We start from the raw sequence: 21,780 nt of genomic DNA, 5'->3' as shown, positions 1-21,780 counted from the left end.
GTCAGGAATGCTTGACCCTAATCCTGGATATCTGCTGTCCTGTGGAGTTTGGTTTCAATTCTAATGTGAAACATCTGGCCATAGTGTACACTTTAACAGCAGTTTGACTGTGATTACATCTGAATAGATGAAAACAGCAGTTTCTCTTTACATTTGCTGTACTTGATTGTAATGATTGTGCAATTGTACTGTATGTAGTGAGGCTTTAATGGAGCAGAGATACAGTACAATGATGTTAAAGAGATTGACATCAATACACAGATGTTAATCTCTATGTAGAAAAGGACTTAATGTAGGAAAACCCTTATCCTCATGTCTTGCCTTTAAATTTTATTCGTTATTTTAAACATTTTAAATGTCTTATTCCTTGATTCCTTGATATGTAATTATTCCTGTTATAAATATAATCTATTGACTATAAATATATTTAACATCTTATTTAAGATCATTATTTAATTATCACCCTGACCCTGTTTTAGAAGTCTCAAAATAAATACATATCAAATATAATACGCTTGGCTTTAAAAGGTTAAAAAAAGGTTTGGGCTCATTTTATTTGTGATTGTTTTGCCTTTAATTTTTTACCCCAGTAATTTTACACGGGATAATTTAGCGCCTCTGATCTCTAATTACTTAGGTAATTAATTATTGCTTAATATATTATAAATATAATAGATTTAATATAAATATATTTTAATATTCCAGTATATATTAAATGTTGATTTGTGGAAAGACGCCTGGTGTAATTATTGAATTAATTAATTAGTTAATTAATTCATGGCTGTTCCGCATTTACGTCTTCCGGAAGTGCTGCTCGTATATTTCCGGTAGTATTGTTTACATTCACCGGCGTGTGCAAGAGTCAAAAGCCTCAAAATAAAAGTCTCAAAAAGAGTGTCTGTCCAATTTTATTAAAGTCAGAACAATTTCAGAAACTGATTGAGTCCCTCTGTGCTCTTTATCTGCGAGGTTTAATGGAAGCTTTCTAGCCCGGCGCTTACGGACTTTTATTTTGCCCCCTGAGGACCACAGCAAATCACTTCATCCGGCCAGCTGACAAGAGGGGCTGAATCGCCCGAGGGTTCTTCCTTACTAATTTACTTGTTCATTATTTATATATAAAAAAGACATTAATGAATGAATTAATTGCTGGCTGTTAACCTCCAGTCTGCGCTGTACTGCGTTATTCCTGTATTGGGAAGTGATCGTGCAGGCAGGGCTGTTTGGATGCAGGTGGCTGTCTGAGCAGGTTGCAGCTCAGCCATGTCAAACACCGGCTACTTCATGTACTTCGCTTTTGGGAGTAACCTGCTGAAAGAGAGGCTGCAGTTGAAGAACCCATCAGCAGTGTTTCACTGTGTTGGTAAACTGAAGGTAACTGACCTGATTTCCTCCTGTTTGACTGTGTAAGGGTTATGATTTGAGGTTAATACACACTCCACCATGGACCTGCACCTCATGACCACAGTGGGCTCTCAATGAAAGCGTCTAAAGTATACATACAGGGTCACGTGGCAAGCTGCACCTTTACTAGATCAACATTTGGTGGCCATCAGCAAGCGTCAATAAAATGTTGGGCCGCTTCATCCATTCCACAACCACCTCTGATGTCTGTCGGGGTCACCGTCCTGTTGTAACACCCAACCGTGGTAAAGGTTCAGCCATCCCGCTGAAGAATTCTAAGGTGGTCCTGGTCCACTAGCAGTAAAACAGACCCGTAGCATGATACTACCACCACTGTGCTTAACTGTTGGTACCGCAGTCTTGGTCTATGCGCTTTCTGCATAGTAAGGTTCTTCCTGACCAGCCAAACTAGTTTTCTTTCAGAGAAGGTTGAACAGTTGGGTCTTCTTCCAGACCGTGACATGTCAAATGGATACCCCTCCCTTTAACTTGTGCGTATAGTGCCACTGGTTGCTGTGGCGCAACGGATAACACCAGTACCTGCCATTGAGCTACCAAGCCATGTTTGATTCCTGATCTGGGTGACTGTCAGAGTATACCAATTATGGTCATCGGGCAGGGCTCCTAACACTACTTTGGCCCACCTCTGTATTATGAGTAACCTCGTAAGTCGCTCTGGATAAGAGCATCAGCTAAATGCCGTAAATGTAGCGTAAATGTAAAAATGTTTGAACTGATGATCTTGGAATCTGGAGTTGTTTTGAAGTGGCTCCAGGAGTCTTTCCTGACTTGTGTACATCTATGATCATCCTTCTCAGACCTGTGCTGAGATCCTTGGACTTGGACTCTGTTGTACTGTGTGTTGGTCGATCCAATGAGTGCTGTCAAACAAACTGCTTTTCATGTATTTATCACAGTGACAAACAGGAAGTAATGGCAAGTTAAAAGACACGTTGGAACTTTTAGTACCACTAAATCAATAATTAAATTGGATATATTTATATTTTTGAACCTGTAGGTATAATTTACAATACAGTACAATATTCAATATATTGTTGTTTTCAATATTAAGTGACATATGGAGGCCCATGTATTGCTGTTTAATAACTGCATTATTAACATTTAATAATACAATTACTGATCCCATGTTTAGGCAGGAATCAGAGACACCTTTATAGAATTAATTAGGTGTAAATCCCACGTTACCTTGACGTATCACAGTACAATTCTCTGGATAAAAGTATTTTTTTAATATTATGCATTATTATAATAATTATTATTATTATTAAAATAATACATTATTTGTAATATTTCACAAATTTGCAGTGTACAACAATATATCACAGTTATGATTAGATCACAGTACAATTATAGTGTGGCCTAAGTATCGTGAGACCTGTAGCAATTCCTCTTGTAAAAATTCTCCTCTTTATTTAATAATTAAAACCTGATATGATCTACACATGACCTGTATAACCACCAATGTCTGATACAACACTGATACAAGCCCTGCCACTGCATGCTTCCCTTTGTTCCCCCAGGGCTATGTCCTGAAATTCGGTCTGTGGGGAGATTATGTGGACAGCAGATGGAATGGCGGAGTGGCCACGATTGAGGAAAGTCCAGATGAGGACGTCTGGGGAGTAGTGTGGAAAATGGGAGAAGAGAACCTCACAAGTTTAGATAAGTATGTTATACCAGAAGTTTGAGTGTTGGCACGCTTCCATCGAGATGATCTGATGATCGTGTTGAGTTGCTCATAAGCCTGCATGACTTAATGAACTTGTAAACGAATGCTTTGTTTCCTTTGCATCTTCAAGACAAGAGGAGGTAGACAAAGGGGTCTACAGCCCTTTGGAGGTGAAAGTGGAGACAGACGCCGGATCAATTTTCTGTAGGACGTACAAGATGAATCAGTTTAGACCCCGCCTTCCTTCCCCACAGTATAAAAAGGTATACTTCCCTTTCAGTACTTTCAGTTTCAGATCAGAACACCCTGTGATAGCAGCCACAGAACGTATTAGCCATTCAGACAGGTTGGTCTCTAAGGGGAGGGGGGGGGGGGCAGTTCTTCAGCAAAACAGCACAATAAGTTGATGTATCCCGTCCGTTAACGATTGACTAGACAGGAGCGCTCATGTTAAAGTGTAAACTTTCAGGCAGCTGGGTTTAGCATTTCCCTCCAATTATTCAAACGGTCTCCTGCACCTTATAAAAGAGCTAGCTAATGTTCAGCCATTCATTCAGCTCTGGCAGGATCGTGAAGCTTTCTCCGAAGCACACAAGAGCTTCGTAAGGTGGTAGAAGTTGTGATTTGAATGGGTGGTTAAGCTAATCATCATTCAAGTCAAAGCTTGTTGGAGATACAGCGGGGTCTTTGAATGCTTTTGCTTCTTTAGTCAAGTGTTACACACCGAGAACCTTATCAAACAGTTTATTAGTTCAGTTATTTGTTGTGCACCAACATCCAACAGGCAAATCCCATCCAAGTGAAAATGTAATTACTCCCTTATGCAACAGAATTGGCTGATTGAACACAGCCAGACTTGAATGTAACTTCAGCTCTGCTGAATGGGAATAACCTATATTAGCTAGCCTGCTGCTAATATAGCAGCAGGCTAGCTGCCCCCCCCTCCCCCCTCCAAAAAAACAACATTGAAGAACAGTAGGTCATTCGTCCAGGTAATTTTCTCAGAGGACCCAAAAAACTGATCAAAACAAAAAACACCACCCAGATGTGGTTGATCTGGACAGGAATAATAATAATAATAATAATAATAATAATAATAATAATAAATAATAAAATAAATAAAACAGTAAAAAAGAATTACTGCAGGACCCCATGTAAATGTAACCCTGTCTAAATATGGCTTAAAATGTGCAAGTCTTCGTCATTCCCCATTTTTCAAAAAATGAAGATATGCCGTCTGGTTCGGTGGTGAACTGTGTGCTCAAGCAGTTACCTTTCAGAACTTTCTAAAACAGCTGCCAATATAAGAGTGTTGGAGTTTGTCTCTGAAGGTTTGGTTGGTGTGCTCTGGCCTTCACAGAGACTGTCTGTTCATCTGTTCATGAGCTGAATCATAATAGGGTTATGCAGCAAGACAATGATCCAAAACAAACAAGCAAATCAGCATCTGATCAAATTAATGTTTGAGTGGCCTACTAAGTCCTGGCATGAATGCAATAGAGATGCTATGCCAGGGGGTCAAAACTAGCAGATCGTGCTTGAAAGCCAGCCAGCTGCAGTTTTGGCAAGCACATACTTACACATACATCTTGAAGGCTGATATGAAATTGCAGCATATGTTGGTAGTGGTTATTGCTGCTAATAACCATACAACACATTGGTTTTGTTCTAGGGGGGGTAGTTTTTCACATTGGTGGTTTGCATGTTGGATGAGTTAATAATCTTAAGGAATAAAATAAATAATGGTTATATTCACCTGTCTCCTTCTCCATTCAACTGTAGGTTGTATGTCTAGGGGCCCAACAGAATGGATTACCTCAAGACTACATAAAGATGCTGCAGGAAGTGGAGACCAATGACTACACCGGACCCTCTATATTAGATGAGATTAAAGATGTAAAGAAATGATCAAGTCAGAAAATGTGCATTATAAAAATAAAAGCCACTGGAGGCAGTGAATCAGAACACAGTGGTGACATGGATATGCTGACAGGGTTTTGATACCCAACTACAGATAGTCAATGATGAAGTTTTAAACACTAAAATGTAGTGATGAACATTTCATTTTCAAAACTGCACACAAGTTAGATATATTTTTAATGTGATTTTTACAGTTACACAGAGGTATTCCATAAAGAAATGGTAAATAATGAATCAAATAATATCTAATGAGATATTCCTATATGTATTTGTTTTTATTACAAAACTTATCAAGGTGAATTTTACAATAATTCTTATGTTGTACATTTGTGCAAAGTGTCGTCTGGTAGCATTATTAAAATTATATGGTAACATTTCAAAAAATGTTTTTCTTCAAAGACAAATACAGTACAACTGAACTGTTACGTGAATTTCTGAGCGATTTTCTGTGAAGCTGAACTACAGTACACACCTTAGTACAAGAATGGCTTAGCCTTACACGTGTGCAATCAACACAGACACTGTTGAAATTACCAAACACATTACAGCTATGGCATATTTTGTGAGGACATTGGTAAGCTGTCAAAACCACTAGCAACAACAAAACGTAGTCAGAGTAGTAAGCTTTAAATTTCACATTCACCTTGATTTTCTTTCCTATGCAACTCTGAAAACATCTGAAGTCATAGAAAAGAAATGCTTAGTAAAACAGTTCATTCGTGTCTATTGTTTGTGATAAACGTAGCAGCACATTGACAAACGGCACTTGATTCTTATAGCACCTTGCTATGTGATCTCTACAATAGAAAGGAAAACAGGACAAATGACAATGGACCATTTCTTTGAAATAGAGATGGAGAAGAGAAGAAAATCGATTAGTGGCTACTCCAGATCTGTATTTACAGAAAGATTCATCCCCCAAGCTCAGTGGTTCCTAACCGTGGTCCTGGAGAACCCCCTGGCCTGCACATTTTAGTGGTATCCTGCTTTGACACACCACCTTCCACTCAGGAAGGGTTTGCTTTTGAGCTGATTTGCTGGATCAGATGTGCTGGGAGAAGGGTAAACAGGGTAAACACTAAAATGTGCAGGGCAAGGGGTCTTCTAGGACCAGGGTTGGGAACCACTGCTCTAGCTTATCCCCAAAAAATTGGCCAGATCAAAAATCACCCTCTCTCTGGTTCAGTCACGCATTATATCACTGATGCATCCTCCTCCCCCAAAGCATTGTTTGAGAAGTCCAGAAGGAAAGCAATTTGTCCAGTGCAGATACAGTTTTGAAGGCTACAACCTGATGCCCAGATGGTCAGACACACTGGTGGGCTTGTAGGCTTTTTGTCCTTTGGTGTGTTAAAATGATGAAGGACCACAGGGTACATTACACACACGGGCAGGATCCCTGAGGCTTTGCTTTTAAATTGTCTTTTGGCACAGGCCTTGGTTGGTAACCTGTGAACCTCAAATCAAGGAAGTCCTGAATCACAGCTTACGTAGTCCCAGTTTTCTGCATGGTGCCTCTGATAGCTATTCCTCAGCAATGAAAATGGGGAACCTTTGGGGGAAAAGCAACTGCCATGTAATGCCATATGGTTTGTCCAATAAGTGTAGAGTCAGTTATCTTGGGCAGCTGTGTCTAGACACCTGTGCAATAATAGCAGTGGTTTAATCAGTGGGGTGCTCTGGGCAAGACCTGTTCACCTCAAACCATTCATCGATACACCTGCAGAGAGTAAACAATGATTAGTAACCGGAGCGGTGCGTGTTTAAATGAAGTGTGTATTGGGGCATTGTGTGTCTTTATTTAATGTTTTCTTTTACCCTTTGTGGTAGATGCAGAGGCAGGGCAGTCTGGCAATGGTGTCCCCCTGCACCATTTCATCCAAGCATACCGCACACTCCCCAGAGTCCTTTGTCAAAACATCCTCTAAAACCATTAAGAAAGAGAGAGGTTACTGGGTTACTGCAAACTCACATCATCAGAATGTAGCATAGGTTAATTTTGTGACCGAAAGAACAATGCCAAGCCTAGCCAGGCGAGGGTGCTATTGCTAGAATAACGTCCAAAATATCCTTCTTACGTGTGGAAACTGGGTGATCTCAAGCGTTCAAAACGAAGCCTGGCTGGGAGCCCTGACCACCAGTTCTGCTGTGTCATCAGGCACTGTCCTTCACAGCATGAGCGTCACCACCCACACTGTTGTTTACCCTGTCTACCACCCTTCCCCTTGCCAGGCCACTCATTCAGTCTTTCCTATTCACGGAAACCAAATCTCCTGAAAACACTACAGCACCCAGAACTCTTTGTTTCTTTTTAGGCTAGAAGGGCACTTTACACAAACACATATCGGCCTGTGACTGCTCGAAAAGGGGAGGGGGGGGGGGGCATGGGAAAGTTAAACATCTCTAATAAACACAAATGAAACATGGCTGGAGCACTTTACTTACAAAATGGGGATGTAAACAATGGCACTTTAATGCCGTCTACAGCTAAACTAAGGAGGGCAGCTCGAGTCAAGGCAATGACAAAGACAGGTGGTTCTAATCTAAAACCAAAACCACCTGCAGGGGGTTAAGCAAGAAGAGTGGAGCTAGGGGTGAAGTTAATGATTATTGACTGATGGGGTAGGAGAGCTGCAGAGGAAAGTTTACAGGTGACTGGGTAAGTGTAACGAGCAGTGCTCTACTCTACTCAAGTTCAAACAACAAACAAGTAGCATTCTCACCGTTATAGGTAAGTCTTGGCTTGGTAAGACACATGACGAGGTGGAGATCCATTTCATCTGAAGCAACGAACTTTGAACACACGGGGCAGTGGAATCCAGCTGAAACACACACACAAGCAGGAGGTTAACACATCCTTGAATATACAACATTACACTGTACTGTTATTCTGGGTCATTTCACTCAACCTAAGACCATCAGGCACCATCACATGTTTCCAGTTTTTCCTCAGATGATGCATTGCCAGGGTCACTGACACCGACCGTCAGTAAATAGACACAATAGACACTCCATCCAAAACAGGGTGCAGGATGGAACAAGCACAACCCCTGCCAAGAGGTGGATGTTGAGTAAAATATTTTCCAGGGTTCAGCTCTTAGTTAAGCAGTGTGGCAAAAATACACTTCTTCAGTCACGAGCAACACACTGTCCACGGTACCACTGAATAGAAGTGTTTAGGCTCAAGTTCACTTCAAAAACCAATGCTCTTAGGCCTCGTCCACACGTATCTGATATTTATTCTGGGGTTTGGTCTCCTGTCCACACGACGATGAAGTTTTTTTGGGGGGCACTGACAACTCAATGTCTTTTTTGGGAAAAATGGAGCTTTATGAAATCGCTGACGCCAAAACGTATGCATGTTTCTGTCTGAATCTCAAATACTTCCTTACTCCCTCTCTCCCTCCCTTTATAGTGAACCACATAAGTCAACAATACAACTACAACGTCTACACGCAGATAGCACAAGATTTCAGATTTCAACATATGAATGAATGTGAATCCATACTTTCGTGACATTAGGGAGTTCTTTATATGTACACTACATTCGTTCTTTATGAATCTGTGGACGGAAATATTTCAAAAATGCAAATAAAAGGAGAAAGGTGCGCCAAAGGGTTCTTTCAAAGGGCAGAGAGTCATTGAAAACCCACCTTGGGGTCCAAATTTGTAAGAGAGATGTGTAAAGAGTGAGAACAAGTCTTCACAAGGTTCTTCAATGACATTGCTAAAAAAAATCCATTACTTCATACATAAACACAAAAAATAAACTCAATACTAGCAGTCAGCTTATTTTCTAGCTATTGTAGGTGAGTAGGGAGGGGATCCTCACCATCACTGAGGAGAGTATGCAGTACCACTACATTATTCGTGCTGTGGAGATCTGGTCTAGACTTGAGAGAAGTGTGGGAACTATCCCTCTCAAATGTTGCAAATGTTCTAAGACCAGAGATGCACCCTGCTCTCCATTCTGCGTGACAAATACCAGTGTCTGCCATTCAGGGCAATGTGCGGAGGTTGCCTGGGTACCTGGGCATACATGCCAACACAGCATAGAGTTATTCTAGGGACAGATCATGATTCGTTGTCCTCCACACAATTTTGTAACTACACATTCATCTACGTGAATGTTTGTTGTACTCAAAGATGAGAGGACAACTGATCATCACAGAGGGACTATAGTAAGAGCTTAGGTTGTTTTGTTGTTGTTGTTGTTGTTCACATGAGCAGCCAGCATACCTGCTGAAGTCCCTTCTCAAGAGTCATGCTGCCACCTCCAAGTTGTCAGGCATATTTAAGGAAGTTCCACAGAGTGTGCTTGTTGAGAAATTACTCATTGCCTTCCTCAAATTATTTCAGAAATAGCTAAAGTTAGACCATGCTGGGCTTAGTCCTCCTTTACTGCTTGAATGCAACCAGTTCCACAGTTGCCCACATGTGTTGAGCTGTGTTTGAGGCAAAGTTTCTCAGACATCCTTATTCATACTTGCTCCAAAACTGGCTTTTGCTTGCATGCGTTTTCTGCTGATTAGGCCCAAGTAAACAGTAGTTTTCTATACGCACACATTTCCACATCAGTGTTGAGTATCAAAGGTACCTTTCATCTGCCAGGTGACGCATGGTGGCATTGCAATATACCTTACACACCAAGCAGAGTAGCTCTATTTAGTATAGAGCCATCTACAAAAAAGGTTTCCACCAATCCAAATTGAACATTATTATACATTTATTTAAGCATTTAAATGGTTCCCTGCCTGGTTAGACAGTTGAATTGTTCTATATAGCAGCAATATATAATCGTTCTATATAGACGACTACTACTGCTGCTGTTGCTGCTGCTGCTGCTGCTGCTGCTGCTTCTTCTTCTTCTTTTCTCGCTCATGACTAGAAAGCTCTCTAGCTCCAAATGAATTCAGTCAGTTGGCAATATTCACAAAACATTTAACTTAAGACCACCCTGCAAAGGTTTGTTTGGTTGCTGCTTCTGAAGGACTATTCTAGAAACATTCATGTAATTTAAGCTATCCATGCCCAAGTAATACAGTAATATCTGGCTCTAATAATTTACTCTACCTTTTTTTGTTTGTATTATGCTTTAACTCGCATTATCTTTGTTTAGCATCCACATCAACCAATCAGTTACATTTTAATAGTGGAGGTAAGGGTTGGGAGGATGAGGTGATTGGCAGTGGTACACAACAGTGTGACTCACGTAAGTCATGTTTGGCTCAGTTTCTCTTTCGCTCCATTTGTGTCTCAATAGGGCAACAACAATAGCCAACATAAAAACATTCATAATTCTCCTGATGTTCTTAATAGCTGGTTCATCTTTGGGTGCAGTAATATTTGGATCTAGAAAGAGAAAGTGCCACAGAAACATACAGTAATAGGCCTAACACGTGTATTGTGGAACTATTTCTGTTTGTGTTTGTGTTGCAGACAATCAGCTTTAGAGGATGAAGGAGACTCAGACGCTGGCACTGGCCATGGCTTCTCAAGGCTTACCAGCACAACCTGTATTGGACACTAGGCTTGGGTCCGAAGCTCTGAGGACGGAGCAGGCCACTGACCAATTGACTGGGCCTTGAAGTAGAAATAGACCTTACCTGACATTCCAAGGTGCAAAGATTAAACAACAGTGCAAGAGATAAGATCAAGATAGCACAGCTGAGGTAGTTTATAGCAGGCTGTCCTTTCAAAACAAGTCTGAGTTATAGACAAATGATTCATTCCTGATTTCAGCAGAAAAATCAAGTCTCTAAAGCCTTCTGCACTCCAGCATGTGTGTATCTTACACATTACCTTCACCTCTCAGTAACCAGTGACTAGAAAAGCAGGAAGAGTAACCAACAGACTTGATCATATTCATATATTGTAATTCTTTAGGAAGGCATGGCTAACCTAAATGAGATTTCTGATAAATATGGGTTGTTGACTATTGATGAACGGCTTGCAGCGCCATCCACACCTGTTCTTTACCACTGCCAGCTTGCACTGACCAAAGATTAACAAGAAGTGTGAATTCAGGTCAGCCAAGCATACGGGAAAGTTCAGCTCGCAGTGACATGCACCCGGCTTAACTCCTGATTGCCGATTACACTGCCAAAGCAACAAGTGCAGACACGAACTCCACAGCGTGTATTTGTGGAACTTTACTCATACACCATTGATACCTGGTCAATAAGATAAAAAAAAAAAAGCCTGCCCCAGATAACTCCACCGCACATGATTGGACCTCTGTGAGCAAGGCTGGCGATAGCCATTCATGACCCACTATTCAAACAAACATTCACACCATGCAGTCTCCATCAATTGTACATTGTCATATGATTTCCTACCATTACTTCGGGAGAGCATGTTGCCCAAAATAAAATCATGCAACAGGAAACCCAGCACAGATCACATAGGCTGCATCTCTTCAGCTTCAGCTACCAGAGGTGTAGAATACATTTTCAGTTTCGATACAGTTTTCAGGTCAACATTCAATCTGATTCAGTTTTCTTCAGATAAATAACATTTAAGCCCAGTGTGCGTGTATACAGCTCCTCCTCTTTCCACTTAAATCTGATAGGACTGATCTGGAATTTATTGATCTGATATGACCTGAAATATTCAAATCTAGGTCATGCTTTAAACAAGCATGTAAAATGTCCTACGTGTTCCTACATGTAAACAGTCTGTGCTGTCTGGTTCAGGTTTTTGGATGTTTCTCTATGTAATTCAGGGTAGTAACCTGTTTTTTTAAGCCAGGTATAAAGTAGTTGAACACTGCAACAATTGTTAGGTGCAATGACTTACAAGAAGCCTATACATATATACGGTCACGTGAAAAACAAAGTACACCCTCTTAAAACGCTATGATTTTACGCATCAGGACAACTGGTCTTTCACAGGTCCTACAAGTAAAAATACAAACCTCAGATAAAACCGCACATGGCATGGATTCCACAATGTCATTATTTATTTAACAAAAACTAGACCAAAATGTAATCAAATGCCATTGATATGATATTAACTGATCATCAGCAAGTGTCACCACCGCTATAAAAGCAGACACTTTTGGCAGTTTGCTGGTCTGGAGCATTCAGGTGCATGTTAACACAATGCAAAGGTGGAACAACATCAGCAATGATCTTAGGGAAGCACTTTTTGCTGTCCATCAATCTGGGAAGTGTTATAAGGCCATTTCCAAACAACCAGAAGTCCATCATTCTACAAAGAGAAAGATTATTCACAAGTGGAAAACATTCAAGACAGCAGTTAATCCTCCCAGGAGTGGACATCCAAGCAAATTCACCGCAGTCAGGGGTCAGACTGTGCAATACTCAGAAAAAGTGCAGAAAAACCATGAGGCATTGCATCTTAGACTCTACAGGCATCAGTTAGCAGGTTAAATGTACAATAAAAAATATGAACAAGTATGCCTTGTTTGGAAGGGTTGCTAAAAATGGCAGCATAGCTTAATTTGGCCAAGCTGCATCTAACAGACCTCTGGAATAATGTTCCTTGGACAGACGAGACCAAAGTAGAGATGTTTGGCCATACTATTTGTCAAAACCAAGCACATATCAGCATAAACCCCTCATACCAACTGTCAAGCACAGTGGTGGAGGAGGGGTGATTTTGCAGCCACAGGACCTGCAGGGCACCTTGCATTCACTGAGTCGACCATTAACTCCTCTGGATACCAAAGTATTCTAGTGGCAAATATGAGGCCATCAGCTGAAGCATGGCTGAAGTTGGGTCATGTAACAGTACAATGATCCCAAGCACACCAGCAAATCTACAACAGAACAGAATGGCTCATGGTCAAAGTCAAATCAAAGTGCATCAGTGACCCACTCAAAGATGAAATGCTGTGGCGGGACCTTAAGAGAGCGGTGCATAAACGAAAGCCAAAATTCCTGCAGAAGGATGTGTAGCGACACAGATATAAATTAATAATGGATGGGTGGAATCTGTTGTGTGTTGTTCATCTGAGGTTGTTACCTAATTTTAAGACGTGGTAAGGACCATGCACATTTTTTTATTATGTCCTGATAAATGAAACCACAGAAATTCAAAGAGGGTGTACTTTGATACATAGTCACATGAAGAACAATGTTTATGAGCTATTCTGGACACTGATTATGTTCTCTTGGTTTCATATAGTTTGCTTATATTTTTTTAAACCCAAAAGTAATTTAAGGATTCAAGGATTCAAGGATTCAAGGAGACTTTATTGTCATTCGCATCACATGTGGTACATGGGGTGGAACGAAATTGTGGTACCCAAGGACCCAGTTTTACCCAGACAGCAGTACTTAAATAAATAAAATATACATAAATATATAAAAATATATGTAACCCAGTTAGATTACATTTGAAAATGATTTGTATTATTTTTTTATAATTATTTGTGCATACACCACAAGGGATTTTTCCAGCTTTGCACTTGATGATGTGCAATGTGTGAAAATATTAGTGTGACCAGTTCTGGCGATGCGTTTCATTTCTGTTAGCCCTTCCTGAGGTGTGAGACCAAACCGCACTGCAAAACATGTCAGCAAAATGCATTCAGAAGACCAACTATGGGTTAACATTGGTGCAGTTCTGCAGCTGCTTTTGCTTTTTCTCTCTGCTTATCTGTGAATCTGCTCTAATTAAGTCACTTGCGTACACAAACCTCCAGTGTAAATGATTCACACAGTGTGATCGAGTGTCATTATCACTAACTTTTAGACAGCCCTTTGCAAAGGAGGAAAAACACATACCATATGCCTGTGGCCATAAAAGAGCCCCCTAACAGCTGTAAAGCACTCTGATTAAATACCTCTCTGACTCTGTCGGACACTTGCAAAGCACAACATTCAGGGGGTAAATCTCCACGATACTTGCTGACAGTGTGGTTATGCAACAGGCCACAAGACACAAAACATAAACAGCTGCTCCTAAAGGGCCAAGACCGGCCTATGATACCAAGAAGTGCGACACAGACACCTTCCCACCAACACTGTGATCATGCTGATTACGTGAAACACGTCTTTATGAACTTCGGCCCTGACCGTCAAACTTGGCCTCATTAGCATGCATGCAAATGCCCCAAACAAGGAAATCCCATGCTTATTCCCTCTTCAGTTCCTTATAGTGGTAATGGAAGTAATTAAAAGTAGTCTTATAGATAGTACAGGCGAAGATCTTCAGTGCTAGGTACTGAGGTTTAGGCAAAGCAGTGGTTTTACACCACTGTGTTCATTAAAACATCTCCAGCGTTCTCTTAATGGAAGTCTAGTGATATTAATGGTCATCATCCAACACCTGGTTTGATAAAACCGTGTTTAATGATGGTAAATCAGCAGGTGAGCTGCTGATGGGATTGAACATATCCACATTCGGGATGGGGGCGTCCAGGAGAAATCTGAAACCAAGCTTTGTTCTTCTACTAGCTCACAAGATCTTAGCTACTTCCTTCAAAATAACACATTTTTGTCCGAGAGAGTTTGTGTAATGTTTGTCAAAATTTTCATTATGGGACTGTATTCAAAAAGGTCATTTGCTGAAAGGGTTTAGGACACTGGTAAATATATCTGTTTACTGTATATAACTTAAGCCATGTAGTGTTGGGTCTACAGCTCACTAATGTGTTTTAAAATGTGTACATTTATTTGTCCAAATAAAATAATCTTCGCAATCGCAAATTCTTTGTTACTTGTTCTGGTAAGACTAATCTGGAAACACTGTATGTAATTCAGGAATACACCCTGGACAGGGCACCATGTCAATCACAGGATAACACGCACTCATTTACTTACAATCTTACACCTTGGGACAATTTAAGCTAGTCATTTCTGGCTAGAGGGTGGGACATGGACACAGGGAGAACACAAGAAACTCTATACAGACATATACAGTCCAACATTTCTAATACTGCTGTAAAAATATGGAATAAGATTATTTAACTTATTTCTTGACATTTTCACCCGTTATAAGTAAGCGTATCTTGTCCAATTGTCTTGGCAATTCATTTTGCGTATTTCAAGAAAGAAGTTGCTACAAAACAAGCAAGAATATTCCAGTGGAATGATTTTTTACTAGAGAAAGGACTTGGAAAACAATTAAAACAAGTTTAAATCTCTTATAATGTTCTGACAACACCCTGAAAATGAAGGTTAAGATTATTTCACGTCACGATTAAAAAAAGAAATACATTTAATCTGATGACAACGTGAACTGCAATCTTTGATCAGGAACTAATTAATCAATCAAAGCACACTGCCTATGCAGCATCATTGACCAACATTCCTGCAGTGTGATAAAACACTCCCTTCACTACTCAAATCGCTCACTCCGATCAGAGAAAACAGGTCATATGTGGCGTCTGAAACAATAAACCGAAATTTCCGACTCTGAAATAGTTTGAATCTAGAAATTCACTTCTTTATACCTGTGATACTCTGTATATCGCCGCAGTGTAAACTAACGAATAGTAAACCAGATGCTAAAACCACTTTTTTGTGAAAGTCACGTGGCTACAAGGAAGCAGCCATTCAGACTTTCCTTCATCAGTGTCCCACTTTTACATTAACGTGGCTAATCAGGCCTCCAGCACAATCCAACCGCAGCGCACACGACCATGTGACTGACTCCCGGCTACCCTGTTATCTCATCGTTATCTGTTTTGGGTGAAGGTTTTAGAGCCATTCCCTTGCTGAAAATAGCCGGTGGCAAATGTACAGTATATACAGAGGACAAAACAGCCTGCCGTTTCCTGGTTCTGTTGGATAAGTTGCCATGTAAGCTTCTACCAGTGTAAACGGTACCTGAATCGCAGAGAAAAACACTTCCAGGACACCACTCAAATGGTTTATACGGAAAAGCTTTACACTATTTGTTATGGGTGTAACGATAGACATATTTTTGAGATATGGCTTCATAGGATTTGAGTCCAATTCTGTACCACCAAAATGTGTCTATTTTTGTGAATTACAGTTAGAACGCCCCCTAAAAACATTGGTCTTTAACATATTTAATTTCTTGGACATAAAAAATAATATAATATAACTAAACACAAATCTAAAGAAACGTCTTTTGAAATCAATGAAATGCAAATTTACTTATGAGGAAAAACGTAGGACACCCCCCACATGTATTGCTACCTAGAATCAGGTGAAGCACATCAGCTGAAAATGATCAGAACATGGTTGAAAAGGATTCTGGAGAAGCCTCAGAGCCTCATTTAGTTTGGTTTGCTCTTGATTGCTGACATAAGTGGTATCTAACCATGGTGAGATACAAGGAGCTCTCTGAGGCCTTCAGAAAGAAGGGTGTAGATGTACAGGAGTCTGGGAAGAGACTTAAAAACATCTCAAAACAATCAGAAATCAGCTGTACTGTTGTCCACTAACTAACTCACGAGTTAAACAACTGCCAACATGACCAGGACTGGCCATCCTAACAAGCCCAGCCCGGGAGCAGACCACAAGATATGTAAAGAATTCTCCATCAATCCTAAAATGTAATCAAGGCATATCCAGGCAACTCCTGCCACAGTTGAAGTGAAGTACAGCATCTACCATCAGACAGAGACAAGTTTGCACAAGTCTGATTGCACAAGAAGGGAAACCCTGTTCCCCCCCCAAAAAATACATGACTTCCACATGACTATCACTACTGCATGGAAACTGTGACCCCTCCAAAAGTAATGCCTTAAATGTGTATGATACGTTATTCAAAAGTTGGGCCTACAGTTTATTCCTTTACCATCTGGAGTCCCTAACGCATATGAAACAATTCAGACTACAACAAAAAAGTCTATGTTTATGACTGTCACGAGAGCTGGGTCAGCTGGAACTCTTGAATAGCCTCTTCGGAAAGAACAACAGAAGTACACATTGGAAAATCCTTTAAGCAGTGGTCAAAAAAAAAAAAAAAAAAAAAAAAAAAAGAAACGTATAGGCCACACTTTCTGTAACTCATGGCTCCCTTTTGCGCACATAAAGCAGCATGGGGCAAGACCTCAGGCTGCCTGTTACCAAAACAAACAAGGGTTGTTGTCTACCAAGGACATTTTTCCAATTAAGATGGCCGGTGTAAAGATGAAACATCTGATAGGTTTGATTTGAAAACAGCTTCATCAGACCAGGATAAGTTAGTATATGCAGGAGGTCGGTATTTTGGACTACACCGGGAATTCACTACCCCTGATCAAACGGTTTGACTCCAAAACACATACTTGTGCCGGTCTTGATGAACCACATTTCGTGCCACATTATGGCCAACAATCTAGCTATTTCACTGGAGGCAAGGAATGACTGCCTGAGGTCAGAGGTGCTAATGTTGTAAGCGCTGTAGTGAGTTATTGTTGATGGGAACACATCTTGTTGTACCCAAAACATATTTAAATAACAAATACCAGGCCACTTCCCCATATCATACGCCTTACTGGCATGGCTGGGGTTTTTTTTTTAGGCCTCAGTTCAAGCGGATGTTATGCCACCAGTAACACAGAGGTGGCTATATTATATATTATATATATATATATATATATATATATATATATATATGTATTGCTGGGTGAGCTATCAAACGTTTGGGCACCCCAGTCAAAATTTCAAGTAGAAGGTGACCCAATTCCCCAAAGTTTGGCCATCCTGCATGGCCAGTACATCTAGTAAATGCTTCTATAGCTTTCTGGGGGACTTTTCCGTCCCAGTCTTCCTTTCATAACGCTTGTAGCTTGTTCAGACTCGGGTCGACTTGGGTCGTCTTGCACATACTGTTCTTTTGAGGTCTATCCACAGATGTCCAATGATGTTTAGGTCAGTGGCCATGGCAGGGTAAGAAATATGGCCCCTTCAGGACCATATTTGTGCAGGTGTCGCTGCACAGTAGAACAGCGCACCACCACTCCAGATTATGGTCTTTTGCAGTCTAACAGGGGGCTGTGATTTTCCTTTCTAGCAACCCAACAAGTTTCTTGATCATCTGGGCCTCAACTTGACCTCAGCCTTTAAAATAACAAGTAATTGAGGAATACTGTGGGGTCGTTTTAAGAACCAAACAGTTCAATCTGATCATACTACAACTGAATACACCGATCAGACGTGCTCTGCTTTCCGCAGAGCTATTTTCTTGACTTTTATTGATTTAGAGCCTTACGTCTGTACTGACTGCGTCTGTAATCAACCCTGATTACCATGCGCTTCAGTGACCTTTGAGCAGAACGGGCTATCCGACACTTTATCTTTATAATCATTATAATCCATGTTTTCCTGTAGTGGGAGCTAACCTCATTAGGAGCATCATGCTTTGTCTATATTCTGGGTTCAGTGCTAATATAACTCCATGCTCTTATTAGTGTTGCCATAGTAGCACGACTAATAACAAGCCATGCTTTTGTCCCAATGTAAATCTAATCTTTTCGTCAATCCCAGACAATAATAGGACAGTAACGGCCCTATTAACCCACCCAAGCCCAACACCTAACCCACCCAAGCCCAACTATACCTTAAATATACCAGTGGAAATGTTATTTAATGGTCTTTTAATGTGATTGCATCTCATGTCCCAATTTGTCTTCCTTTCTTGCTCTGCTTACTCACTCACCTCCAAGCAGGTGAGGGGACAGGTGGGCAGGTAGGGACCCTATTAAGAGTCTGGGACCGGACTGGTCTCGATCTCCATCCGGGTCATCTCCGTGTCTCGGGGTCCCACCACTGCTCGCTATAACCGCAGACTGGATCAGCGAACCGGGTCTCCCGTCCGCCCCGTACCGCCCCCTCTGCGCCGCCGGTTGGCTCCCCGCGCCGCCAGCGTAGTACCTCAGCACGGCCGCCCTGCCAGAGCTGGCGGTGGTGGAAGAGGGCAGGTCGGACCCGGAGTAAGCCCGGACGCGTCCGTTCGCGGCCGGACTGCTATGTTTCGGCCCCATGACGGATTTCTTTGTGTGTGTGTGTGTGTGTGTGTGTGTGTTATCCTCAAGTTTTTTAAATGTTTGTTTTGAAGCCTCTCTTGCCCTTAAACTACACAAAAATGCCTCAAAAAAAGCCCGGACTCGGTTCTCGACAGCGTTACACCTCAGGGCTGAAGGGCAGGCGCAGATCCCGCGGTCCGCTACACGGCGCCTGGTGAACTGTCATGGCTGGCTGGGGTGTTTTTAGCCGGAGCCCGCTCTCTCCTCCTCGCCGCTCTCCGCGCACTTGTTGCTGCTCTTCGATTTAGCTAGTGAAGTTTCCTGCAGGCCTGTCCGAGCTTCCTGCAACTTGACAACCCGAAACAAGAAGACTTGAACACCTCGACACGGGCGAAAACGGCTGCTTCTCGTCGCCGCTAAAGGCTACATGGCTCGCGGCGCTGAGGGAAATCACCGCTACCGCTGACCTCCGTCAGTAACCGCCAACCAGACCGGCTCGAGCGGACGGAGCGCGAGCCGCAGATTAAACGCCGCGTGAACGGCGCCGTTTCGCCCCGCCTCCTTGATTTGCGTGGGGTGACGTCAGCGCTGTGGTTTGAGCCGCCAGGTTGCTCTATTTTGGATGTGGATTTTACCACCTAAACCTCCTCCTCTCACACACACACACACACACACACACACACACTGTCCTGTAATTGTCCTTATTGAGTTGAAAAATGATGATATCAGTGACAGCTGTTAATTTAGTCTCCTAAATTATTTTAGACTCCTAGAAACCCCTTTTCAATTATTGTGGCACTGTAACATTGGCTTTAAATATTACATTATTATTTATTTTGATATATTTTATAGATTTTTTAAACAGAAGTATCTATCTATCTATCAATTTATCTCTCTCTCTCTCTCTCTCTCTCTCTATATATATATATATATATATATATATATATATATATATATATATATATATAATAAAATATATCAAATTATATATATTATATATTTATATTTCTTGGTATATATATATGTATGTATATGTGTGTGTTTAATGATCATCATCTTAAACATATTTGATCAAAAAAAGAGGACACAGGTATCCACTGTAATGTTAATGTACATTAATACATATGTACTCATTTATCAAGACAAATAAATAGCCTTAATAGCCTACATGACCAGATAAACTCCTTTCACTTCAACCTACAACTTTGACCACCTTAAAACCCCCTAACCATGAAAACCCAGCTACATTACAGAGAGAGAGAGAGAAAGAGAGAGAAAGACAGATATATACAGAGAGAGAGAGAGAAAGACAGAAAAAGACAGATATATACAGAGAGAGAGACAGACAGAAAAAGACAGATATATACAGAGAGAGAGAGATAGAGAAAGACAGATATATACAGAGAGAGAGAAAGACAGAAAAAGACAGATATATACAGAGAGAGAGAGAGAGAGAGAAAGACAGAAAAAGACAGATATATACACAGAGAGAGAGAAAGACAGAAAAAGACAGATATATACAGAGAGAGAGAGACAGACAGAAAAAGACATATACAGAGAGAGAGACAGACAGAAAAAGACAGATATATACAGAGAGAAAGAGAGAGTCAGAAAAAGACATATATATAAAAAGACAGAGAGAGAGAGAGAAAGAAAGACAGATATATACAGAGAGAAAGACAGATATATACAGAGAGAGGAAGAAAGACAGATATATACAGAGAGAGAGAGACAGATATATATACAGAGAGAGAGAGAGAGAGAGACAGATATATACAGAGAGAGAAAGACAGATATATACAGAGAGAGAGAGACAGATATATACAGAGAGAGAGAGAGAGACAGATATATACAGAGAGAAAGACATATATATACAGAGAGAGAGAGAGAGAGAGACAGATATATACAGAGAGAGAGAGAAAAAGACAGATATATACAGAGAGAGACAGATATATACAGAGAGAGAGAGAAAGACAGATATATACAGAGAGAGACAGATATATACAGAGAGAGAGAGAAAGACAGATATATACAGAGAGAGAGACAGAAAAAGACAGACATATACAGAGAGAGAGAAAGACATATATACAGAGAGAGACAGAAAAAGACAGATATATACAGAGAGATAGAGAGAGACAGATATATACAGAGAGAGACATATATACACACACAGACAGAGAAATATACAGACAGAAAAAACATATATATATATATACAGAGAAAAGAGACAGAAAGAGACAGAGAGATACACAGAGAGAAAGAGAGAGAGAGAGAGAGAGAGAGAGAGAGAGAGAGAGTGCTTATTGTACTAAAGTGAGGTTGAGGAATTGATGTTGTTTACAGGGAGCCTGAGCATCCTGTAATCCCCAGGGCTTTCAAACTGCAGGTAGAGGACCACAGCAGGACTGTGTGAAAAGGTGCTGAATGATGAGGAACCACATGCCCAGATACGAGCCCGTGGGCTATTCTGTGAACTGGGTCCTCGAGAGCTTCCTCTCATGTCTGTGCTGATTATTTAGTGAGCCTCAGCAGGAGTGTGAACTGCCCTGTTACCTGCTTTGTCTTCACTCATGGCTTTCAGCAGAACGTTCTGGTGAAGGTCAAACACTGAGTCACGCTTCTGATGCAGTATATTCACTAGCAAAGCCATGGATGGGTTCCAGGAAATGGAAATGCCTTGTTCTTAATCAGGGTGTGTTTAGGATACATGATACATACATGAGGATCCTGGGAAATGTAGTTCAGAAATGCTGGTCCAGGAACAGCTGTGGACATTTCCCTTTCTAGCACAGTATTGGAATACAACTGGGTGAGGCTTGAGATCAATCTGCTCCGTCCTTTTACACCTTTCAGAAATTTCCACCACTACGGACGC

The 21,780-nt window shown here is 41.0% G+C and overlaps 2 protein-coding genes across 2 annotated transcripts; one reads left to right on the top strand and one right to left on the bottom strand.

Annotated features, from left to right (window-relative positions):
- The first annotated feature begins 1,054 nt into the window (after positions 1 to 1,054).
- Positions 1,055 to 5,396, top strand: ggcta (gamma-glutamylcyclotransferase a). Its single transcript, XM_072675328.1, has 4 exons — positions 1,055 to 1,374; positions 2,946 to 3,091; positions 3,225 to 3,357; positions 4,877 to 5,396. Exons 1-4 carry the CDS (start codon positions 1,264 to 1,266, stop codon positions 5,000 to 5,002), a joined length of 516 nt encoding a protein of 171 aa, XP_072531429.1. The 5' UTR covers positions 1,055 to 1,263; the 3' UTR covers positions 5,003 to 5,396.
- Positions 5,182 to 19,459, bottom strand: znrf2a (zinc and ring finger 2a). Its single transcript, XM_072675327.1, has 4 exons — positions 18,599 to 19,459; positions 7,738 to 7,836; positions 6,833 to 6,938; positions 5,182 to 6,734 (listed from the first exon to the last, which is right to left on the bottom strand). The coding sequence occupies exons 1-4, from the start codon at positions 18,921 to 18,923 to the stop codon at positions 6,677 to 6,679; spliced, it is 588 nt and encodes a 195-aa protein (XP_072531428.1). The 5' UTR covers positions 18,924 to 19,459; the 3' UTR covers positions 5,182 to 6,676.
- Between the last annotated feature and the right edge of the window lie 2,321 nt (positions 19,460 to 21,780).

The sequence above is a fragment of the Salminus brasiliensis genome, chromosome 3, assembly GCF_030463535.1.
Source record: "Salminus brasiliensis chromosome 3, fSalBra1.hap2, whole genome shotgun sequence".
Lineage (NCBI taxonomy): Eukaryota > Metazoa > Chordata > Actinopteri > Characiformes > Bryconidae > Salminus > Salminus brasiliensis.
The sequence above is the reverse complement of the archived record's forward strand: the minus strand, read 5'-3'. Positions and strand labels throughout refer to the sequence as shown.